The sequence below is a fragment of the Peromyscus eremicus genome, unplaced genomic scaffold (genome assembly GCF_949786415.1).
Source record: "Peromyscus eremicus unplaced genomic scaffold, PerEre_H2_v1 PerEre#2#chrX_unloc_1, whole genome shotgun sequence".
NCBI classification, from domain to species: domain Eukaryota; kingdom Metazoa; phylum Chordata; class Mammalia; order Rodentia; family Cricetidae; genus Peromyscus; species Peromyscus eremicus.
The window spans coordinates 4,313,217-4,324,115 of record NW_026734288.1 but is presented as its reverse complement, the minus strand read 5'-3'; the positions used below and the strand labels follow the sequence as shown (position 1 = coordinate 4,324,115).

Below are 10,899 nucleotides of genomic sequence, written 5' to 3'. Positions count from 1 at the left end.
AATCTACCTAGATGCAAGGAGTTATTTCAATTTTCTTGCATCTGTTGAGACTTCAGTTATGTCCAAATGTGTCACCAGCTATGGAGAAATTCCATGTGGTACTGAGAAGAAGGTGTATTCTTTTTCTTTGGGTAGAATGTTCTGTAGTATGTACAATTCATTTGGTTTATAAAATCTGTAATCTCCAATATTTCTCCATTTGGTTATTGTCTGGATGATCTGTCCATTGGTGAGGGTGAGGTATTGTAGTCTACCACTGTCAAACATTGTGTGAGAGTCAATGTGTCATTTAATCTGTAGAAGTATTTCTTTTACAAAAGTGGGTCACCTTGTGTTTGGGGCATAGATATTAATAGTTGAAATGTCATATTTGATGACTAAGGAGTATTCATCCACACCTCTTTTGATGAATTTTTGTGTGAAGTCTATTTTGGTTCATAATAAATGGGTACACTAGCCTGCTCTTTAGTTTCAATTTCTTTAAATATGTTTTTTCCCAGCCTTTAACTTTTGGTTATCTCCATCTTTGATGTTGAAGTGTTTCTTTTATGCAGTGGAAGGATTGATTGCTTGTGAATCTGTACTGTTAATCTGTGTCTTCACTGAGGAACTAAGCCATTTAATATTGAGAGATATCTGAAATAATTATTATTTATAACTTTTAATTGGTTGTTTTTGTTGTTGTTATTTATGATGATGATGGTATGTGTATGAGAGTATGGCAGTTTGTGTTTGTGTTAATGTTGTGTGTTTCTCTTCTTTTGATTTTGATGATGTGATATTTATTTACTGTGCTTTCATATGTGTAGTTATCTTCCTTAGGTTGTGTATTTTCTTCTAAAAACCTCCTGTAAGGCTGGATTTGTACAAAGATGTTGTTTAAATTTGACTTTATTATGAAATATCTTACTTTCTCCATTTACGATGATTGAAAATTTTCTAGATATAGTAATCTGGGATGGCATCTGTGATTACTTAGAGCCTGCATTACATGTATCCAAGGCCTTAAAAATTTTAGAATCTCCACTGACAAGGGAGGTGTAATTCTCATAGGTCTTCCTTTATAGGCTACTCATTTTTGTTTTTTTCAGCTTTTAATATTTTTTCTTTGTTCTGTATGATTAGTGATTTGGTATATTATGTGACAAGTGGACTTTTTCTTCTTGCCCAATCTATTTGGTGTTTTGCATGCTTCTTTATACCTTCATCAACACATCTTTTAAATTAGGAAGAAAATATTAAACAATTTTATTAAAAGTATTTAGAGGACATTGGAGCTGGGTTTTATCTCTTTCCTCTATTTTTGTCATTCATAGGTTTGGTCTTGGCATAACTGCTGCAAGCCTTCAAAATATATGAGGTAGGATTTCAGTTGATTATGGCAGGCTAATACATGGAACAAGATGAGGCTGAGGCTCAAGGAGTCTTGTTAATATTGTCTTTTATTATTAGCTGTTTCTTGCTATGAATTTATCGTGTGCTTTTGTAGTTTTTTCACCACTCATTAGGTACAATTTTCTCTCTACTAAAGGAATATTTAGATAAATTTCTGTGCTGCAACTTAGCCAGAACCCTGAATGTTAGGCCCTCTGTCATTATCATCATTAGCAGAATCCAGCCAGGACCATCCCCAGAAGCACAGAAGCGTCTTATCAGAGATAGCTCTGTACTTTCTAAGAACAGACTTAAGCATCCAAAATATCTGTTTGAGGAGACCAGGTGGGTGTGCTGATTAAGTTTAACTTTCTCATTTCTAAGGTCTTATCTTTAGTTTTAGATCCACCCTTAACAATTAACTCAGAACTAAAGGTTTCCTACTTAAGGGACCTCTAGCTGTGACGGAAGTTGCCAAGCCAAGTTGTCTAATGTCTGAGCACACTTGCCAGAAACAGCAGGAGCAGTGATATCTTGGAGAGATAAGGGTCAAAGGGATAAAAGGACAGTTTTATTTCCAGAGTGGGATGAGACAGAGAAGAGAGAAGAGAATAGAAGAACTAGAGAGGAATGAACTGAAATGTAAAAGAATTAGATTGAAGGTCTAGAAGGGAATAATAGAGGAATAAGATGGAATGTGAGGAAGAACCAGTTGGGGAAGAACAAGATGAAGGAGATGGAGAGGAGCTAATGTAGAAAAGAACTAGCTGAATGAGAACCTAGATGGGGCAGAGGTAAGATGAGAGAATTAAGATAGAACTTAGAGGTGACAGCACATAAATGTAGATATAAATCAGGCAAGAAAGATGCTAGATGAGAGAGCAGAATAGAAGCAGTACAGACAAAAATTGACTCAGAAGAATAAAGTGTATGGAATGAAAAGTTTTGTTTACATAGATTCATTTCCTGTCATCAAAGATTAAGTTACCCACTGGCTATAGATTCTTTCTGGACCCTGGGATGATACTATTGAGGAGCTGGACCCATATAGTCCCTGAAACATGATGTCCCAGATTACCTGATTGTTTTGTGTCAAGAAATTTTTATATTGAACATTTTCTTTGACTGATGTGTCCATTTCTTCTATTGTATCCTTGGTGCCTGATATTCTTTCTTCCATTTCTCTATTTTATTGGTGAAACTTGCCTCTGTACTTCCTATTTTTAGTCCTAAACTTTTCGTTTCTGGAATAGCCTCAGTTTCTGTTTTCTTTACTGTTTCTATTTCCATTTCAGGCCTTAAACAGTTTTATTTGTTTCCTTCAACTATTTGTTTATTTTATATTGGCTTTATTTAAGTTGTTTATTTGTTTACTCCAATAGTTTATTTGTGCTTTCATAAATTTACTTGAGATTTATTCATTTTCTTTTTAAGGACTTCTATCATCTTTGTTGTATTTTGAGGCCATAAGGTGTTGAGATACATAAGCTATCAGACATCTTTCATGGAGAACTAGCTGCAAAGAGAGAGATGAATGGGAAGTTGTGGGGAGATAGAAATCTAAACTCTTTGAAAATGAAACATGTGTCTGACACAGAACTACTAGATTTGATTGTTGTCTTGCCTGGTTTTAGTCTTCCCTTTGTCTTTCCTCACTATGTCTCAATTCCTCTTTGAAGTGATAATGGGTTTTCTGTGCCATTTGTATGTTAGAAAGATTTAACATGTTCTTTGTTTTTATAAAATGACACAGTCAAGAACTGGTCTTTAGTGTTGAAAGAGATTTTGGGTATTGAACAGTGTAGGGGCTGTTGCAGACTATGAGCACCATTGAAGTGACTAAATGCTCTTTTTTTCATGAATGACTCTGAGCCTATAGTGACCTGGGTCAGGATCTAATCAACTGAATTAAAAAGTTCCCACATAGGATGAGGAATGTGAACATGTGTCTCTCCTTGGTGACTTTCTTTGGGTTGCCATTTGAACCTTTAGTAGGAGGAATCTCTCTGGATAAAATATCTCATTGGTGGTTGTGATAGCCTCAACCCATTTCCTTTTCTGTTTCTACTAAGTTGCGGTTGAAATGAATCACCCAGCTTCCTTCTTGTGCTGTCATGACTTCACCACCAGTATATACAGTGTCACTAAATTAGATAAGATACAATTTAAGAAACTGATATTCAATGCTAAGCCATTTTTGCTACCCTGATTTTTTTTAATTCTGTAGTTTTTATTTTTGTTCCTGAAGACAAACTTTGTCTGAGTAGCCCTGACTATTCTAAATGTAGCTCTGTAGACCTAGGTTTGCCTCCAACTCACAGATTCACCTGACCTTTTCTCCCACGTACTGAGATTAAAGATTGGCCAACATTCAAGGATTTTTATATACATATTTTGTGTGATGGGCCTAGAGTATATGTTTTTGTACATGTCAAGCAAATGTTGTTTTGCTGAGCTTTACCCACCATCTTGAATTTTGAAATTTTCAGAGGATATCATTCACTTCAAGGATGCAGTATTCATGACAGTAATAGTGCCTGGGCATTCTGAGGCATTAGATTACAAATATGTGGCATTCTTCTTGCTTGTTGTATTTGTTTTGATGTTTATTAGTGAATATGATTCGTTTTTCTGTATAAACAGATATCCACCAAATGTATGTTTGGTCCTCACAGTAGACCCAAGAGAATCTTAGAACCCACAAGCTTGGAATAATGAACAGTTGTGTGATTCCCCCTATAAGTACTGGCAATTGAACCCCTCTATATACAGGAACAGTAAGAGCTCTTAACTTCTGAGCCTTCTCTTCTTCCCTGTGTTGATTATTTATGAACAATATTCATATTTCTAATATTATCATCTTTATATTTAATAACTGCTTAAATGCACAGTTCCTTTTAGTAAGATTTATTAAAGTACAGTTTAAACTGGAGTAATTTAAATCTAGAAGATGAATACAGAACTAGAGTGAATGCTTAACTCTATAGGAACTTCAGTAAAACAATCTCTGAGTTCATCTTATCTTTTTGTTTATTTGTTGGAAGTTTACAGTGCAGATGGGTCTCTAATATTTACTTCTTGCTTTTCTATAACTAACTACATAGACTAGGCTAACTTTCAACTCAGAAGCACATATACCTGCCTCTACCCTCTAAGTTCTGGGATTGAAGGCATGAGCCATTACACCCAGCTTACAAATCTTCTTTGTAGTAGTAATGGTTCATGCAATTTCTCTGATGTGTGCTCAGTATTGTGGAAATGTTTGCTTGTTTCTCTATCTCTGTTAGTAGACATTTCTCTTGCAAGATGATATTCAATTCAAAGCATTCAGAAATAATAGATGTAAATATCCTATTCAGTTTCATTGTGAAGTAACTTGATGATTTCACTATAATATCTGAGTTATAGAATATGTGTAGCAGTCTCCAGAATTATGTGGCTATTTGTCAAAGAAGCACACATTTACAATGATGTATCATGCCTTTTGTTTTATTCATATGGATGACATATTTATGTATGGCATATTTTAGAATGCAGTGACCTATAATGACGTGCATGTCGACATCACTCAGGAAGAATGGGCATTGATGGATCCTTCACAGAAGAATCTCTGCAAAGATGTGATGATGGAGACCTATATAAACTTCACAGCTACAGGTAATACTATAAATTTTCCTTCACATTTTAAATAAGGGGACAACAGTTTCTTGGTTATTGATGCTCTTCTGCAATTTTGATTGAGAATGACAAAGAATGAAATGAATAAATCAAATTTGGTTCTAACCATCACTGCAGATAGTAATGTAAATTTTTCAGTTTCCTGTAATATTTCATACATTTTTCTTGTCCTATATTTTAGGCTACAATTGGGATGATCTTGAAGTTGAAGAACATTGTCAAAGTTCTCAAAAACATGGAAGGTAATTTTCATGTAAAAGCTGATAGAAATGGGCCTCTAGATATATATAATTTATCTGGAAGCTTTAGTGAAATGAAGCAGTGTAAATAATCACAGTTTAAAGTGCATCAATGATAATTAAATACACATAAACACATGTACCTCAATGGTATGTAAGTGAATTATGTTTGCAAGTCATTCTTTTAAGAAGGAAGAAAAAAATGCCTTAGCAGAAATCACCGTTTGAATAATAGCTTCATCAAAGCTATGCTGTACAACTGACAATCCATTTAGTTTCATAGTTTTCATATTACAAAAGATATACTCATTGAATATGTGATAAGAATATACACAAAACCTTGTAATAAGCAAATAGTCCATAGAATATTTACTCACATAGGTGTTCTGTCTTTTCTAATTTTAGTTAACTGGGTAGATAGAGTCAAGACTTAAGGGGAGGGGGGAGTTGTTGTAGAGAAACATTATTCCCTATACCACATATTGATGAGGAACAGAAAGTCCAACTGTAGATGAAATGTGGAAATATTCTTGTTTTTTATTCTTTCTTTAATAGTTATATCATATGTCACTCTGGATACCAGTTCTATGAACATAAGGATATGGGAAGAAACAATGTCCATCTTTCAATTTCAGAACAATTAGAAGATATGTAGTAGTCCCATGTTGAGTAAACTTGTTGAATGTTATTCAAGTTTACAAACAATTGGTTTTCCAGGTTCATTAAGAATAGATCAACAAATACACCACAGAAAAGGCCTATGGGTACTAGGACTGTCTGTGTACATGCTTCTGTTTGTCCTGGTTAACTTTGAACATGTAGCATGACTCACAGTATAGGAAAATTTATCAGTGGAATAAGTGAGGTAAATGTCCAAATTCTCCCAGCTCTCTTCAAATATGTGAAAAAAACTCAGAGAAAAATGATGCCAAAAATATGAGCCAGGTCATAAAGGCTCTTACCATGACAGGCATATTCAAATATGCAAAGCCATCCTTAATGCAGGGGAACAATGTGAGTGTAAACAACATGCTAAAACATTAAGATCTCAGTTCTCTACATATTAAGACCAATTGTAAAATTAATTCATGCAGATGTAAAGAGTCAACAATGTAATGAATGTGGTAAAGCTTTTAAATTATTCAATTATTCTTGCAGGCATGAAAGAAGTCATACTACAGAGAAGTCACATGAATATACTGAGAGTGGTAAAGCCTTTGCATGTAGTCTTCCTCAAAGGCATGAAAAAACTCACACTGGAGAGAAATCCTATGAATATAATCAATGTGGTAAAACATTTACACAACACAGTCATCTTCAAAGGCATGAAACTACACATACTGTTAAAAAACCTTATGGATATAATCAATGTGGGAAAGCCTTTGCACGACACAGTGCTCTTCAAAGGCATGAAAGAACACATATGGGAGAAAAATCCTATGGATGTAAACAATGTGGTAAAGCTTTTTTACAGTCCAGTCATCTTCAAGTACATAAAAGAACACATACTGGTGAGAAACCCTATAAATGTAATCAATGTGGTAAAGCCTTTACACAGCCCCACAATCTTCAAGTACATAAAAGAACACATACTGGAGAGAAACCCTATGAATGTCATCAGTGTGGGAAGGCCTTTGCTTGTCATAGAGTTCTTCGATTGCATGAAAGAACACATACTGGAGAGAAATCGTATGAATGTAATCAATGTGGTAAAGCCTTTGCTCAAAACAATACTCTTCAAAAGCATAAAAGAACACATACTGGAGAGAAACCCTATTAATGTAATCAGTGTGGTAAAGCCTATGCTCATCACAATGCTCTTCAATTGCATGAAATAACACATATGGGAGAAAAGCCCTATGAATGAAAACAATGTGGTAAAGCTTTTGCATGTTATAGTGATCTTCAAAGGCATAAAAGAACACCTACTGAAGAGAAACCCTATGAATTTAATCAACGTGATAGAGCCTTTTGCACAGCCTCATAATCTTCAAGTTCATAGAAGAACACATACAGGAGAGATGCCCTATGAATGTAATCAGTGTGGTAAAGCCTTTGCTCAAAACAGTGTTCTTCAAAGGCATGAAACAACACATACTGGAGAGAAACCCTATGAATGTAATCAGTGTGGGAAAGCCTTTGTTCGTCATAATGCTCTTCAATTGCATGAAAGAATACATAATTTAGGAAAACCCTATGAATATAAACAGTGTGGTAATGCCTTTGCACAGCCCAGTCATCTTCAAGTGTATTAAAGAACACATGTTGGAGAGAAATCCTATGAATATAATCAAAGTGGTAATGCCTAGTCACAACACAGAACAACCTTGTTACTGTAAATCTTTTAGTGTGTAATTAGTCTCTTAAAGCCTTTGGATATAACATTAGACTTTGAGGATCTGAAAAGAACTCATATCAAAGGAAATCTGAATATATATGAATTGGTATGATCTTCATCCAACATACTTACATTCAATTACACATGATTAATTATTTTGGAAAAAAATTAAAATATGTCAATATGTTCAAGCATTATAATATCTCTTTATTTTGTTTACACCTGTCAAATAATATGGACAAAAGAGGGATTGGGGATTCAGCTCAGTGGTAGAGTCCCTGGGTTCGATCCTCAGCTCTAAGAAAAAGTATGGACAAAGACCTATAAATTTAAATGATAATGTAACCCTTTTAGATTTCATACTTCTCTTCAAATACATGAAATAATGAATTCTGGTGTAAATTTTCATAGATGTGCATCATTGCTTTTCTGTTGTTTTGATAATAGACCATATCTAAGTGAAATTAGAAAAGGTTTTAATTTGGCCCTTGGTTCCAGAGCAGTACAAGTACCCCATAAAAGGGGCATTGAAACAAGTGTCAGACAAGGCAGCTAAAGCAGGCAGCTAAGAATTCACATTCTTGCCCTGCAGTATCAAGCAGAAAGTGTAAATTAGATATGGTGTGCACATTTTTACCCTCTCACATCCCGAATGTCAGCCTTATTTGAGGATGCTTATTCAACCTCCTTGTTACACTATCTCTTTTTTCAGATCCTAACTACCGTATATCAGTTGTACAATGATGCTCAGCCTGACAGCTTTGGAGAATGTTGGTTATGTGTCCCTCCAGGGTCAAACGCTCATTCACCATTTGTGGCCTCACCCATTGTCCTATTAGATTCTCTCACCTTACCATTTGTTAATTCCTTCAAGCCAAATGTCTCTACTGCCACAAATCTCTCTCGCATTCCTCTCTTTTGCATTACAGACTGCTTTAAGTCCTCAGGAATATGTTTTTGTGTACTCTGGATTCTGCAGACTGCAATAATACTATTACCCTTGGTACTAACACCAAGTCAGTATGTCCAAGCATTCACAATGCCTCTATTCTCTTTGGTACTCATGTTTATCACTGTTTACCTGCTAGGTGGTCTGGGACTCATACCCTGGTATTACTGTTTTGTAAATTAGGGGCGGTACCTGGTGAAGAGCCCTTGCCAATTCCCAACAAGTTCATAGCAACAAGGCATGACAAATGAGCCATTCAAATAATACTCTTTCTAGCAGCCCTGGGCATAAGTGCAGGTACAGCCACTGGAATAGCAGGACTGATTATACCCCTAGATATTTACCATCAGCTTTCCTCATAATTCATCCAAGATTTCCAACGCATAGCTCAGACCATCCTTATTCTTCAGGAACTGATAAACTCACTGGCCATTGTAGTATTACAAATTCAGAGAGGATTAGATTTATTAAACAGCAGAAAGAGGTGGTCTTTGTCTATTTCTTGTGGAAGAGTGTTGCTTTTATGTCAGACAATCAGGGATAATGAAAGATAAGATCCAACAATACCAGATGAATCTTTAAACAAAAAACAGCTTGATGCCCCCAGACAGTGGAATACTAATAGTCAGATATGGAAATGGATGCTGCCTTTCTTGTCCCCTCTTTTCTTCTTTTTCCTAGCCATACTAATTGAACCCTGCCTCATAAACATCTTGGTTAGATTTCTTCAACAACAGATCCAAAATATATCTAACCAAACTCTGAGCCACTTAATATTACAGGATTACTGGTCCCTATTGACAAAGCCAGATCTGCTGAACCTGTTTACAACCTGAGAAGGAAGATCAAGATTGTTCCAAGAACCTCGATGCCCCAAACCAGTAGGAAACAGTTTAATGATTACCCCCACCTTTCCAGCCCCTAGCTGCTTATTTACACTTCCCAACTCCTAATTACTTATTACCCTTTCCAAGTCCCAGCTGCTTATTACCCTTTGCAACACCCAGTGGCTTATTTCTAAACAAAAAAGGGGGGAATGTAGGGGATAAAAGCTAGCTAAAGAAACCCACTTTGACCCTGGAGCCCAGAACAAGGAAAAGATGGCTCAGATAAAGCTAGTGAAAGAAACACAGTTTGGATCAAATCACAGCCATCTCTGCCCCTGGTGAACTGACTTTTGAAACCAACCAATCACAGAGTAAGACAGTAGAATCCTGGCCCTAAAGCTCATTACCAGGAAAAGAATTACAGCTTATGTTTGAGATCTGAGCCAGAGAATTGAACACTTCATCTCCAAACACAGAACTGAGAATATATGTTCTGACTGTGAATCTAGTGCCAAAATAACACTCTTGGTTCCTAGAATCAGAGTCAGTGAAAGAAATGAGCCCTGGACTTAGAGGTAGTATTAAAAAGCCAAGAAAGGATAGTGAAGTAAACACAGTTTGGCCCTTAAATTGGGGCCATCTCTGTCCCTAGCCCACATGGCTAATCCCTGTGCAGAAAAAACAAACAAAGAAACAACTAACCCATCATGGGTTGACTCTGCCCCCAGGACATCCTTTGAAACCATCCTGCCTGGTCAGTTGTGAGCTGTTCTATTCACCTTGGTAGAGGCAGCTACTCTCCTGTATTCATCCTTCCCAAATAAATCATGTTCTCAAAAGAGTTTTGGCTGTGAAGAACTTCATTCACTGATGCACAGAAGAACCTTACTGAGATATCCCATTGAAGCTAAAGTTTTCCTGCCTGGCCCACAGTCAGGACAAATCTCTCTCACCTGCCAGTCCCACAGCCACTCAGACCCGACCAAATAAACACAGAGACTTATATTGGTTACAAACTGTATGGCTGTGGCAGGCTTCTTGCTAACTTTTCTTATAGCTTAAATTAATCCATTTCTATAAATCTATACCTTGCCACGTGGCTTGTGGCTTACCGGCATCTTTACATTCTGTTTGTCATTGCGGTGGCTGGCAGTGTCTCTCTCTCAGCCTTCTACTTCTCAGCTTTATTCTCCTCCTTTTCCTGCCTATACTTCCTGCCTGGCCACTGGCCAATCAGTGATTTATTTATTGACCAATCAGCAACACATTTGCCATACAGAACGTCCCACAGCATCCCATAGTAGATTGAGCAAGGGGGAGCTGAACAGAAGATCCTTGCTCAGATGTCTGTCAGTGGACAGAGCTCGAGAGAGCTTAATAGTAACACTTTTCTCCTGAGCTGGAGGAGATGGCTAAAATTTTGCAATTTCTTAGGCAAGAGAAGCAGAACTTTGCTAGCAAGCCCCCTTAAGTGAGGGCTGAGCAGAAACTCAG

The 10,899-nt window shown here is 36.5% G+C and overlaps 1 protein-coding gene across 1 annotated transcript in view; it reads right to left on the bottom strand.

Annotated features, from left to right (window-relative positions):
• Positions 1–10,523, bottom strand: part of LOC131900935 (zinc finger protein 431-like) — a 65,169-nt gene extending 54,646 nt beyond the window's left edge. Inside the window, exon 1 of the mRNA XM_059252246.1 lies at positions 10,518–10,523. Coding sequence (XP_059108229.1) covers positions 10,518–10,523 — 6 coding nt within the window. The remainder of the gene's footprint in view (positions 1–10,517) is intronic.
• Between the last annotated feature and the right edge of the window lie 376 nt (positions 10,524–10,899).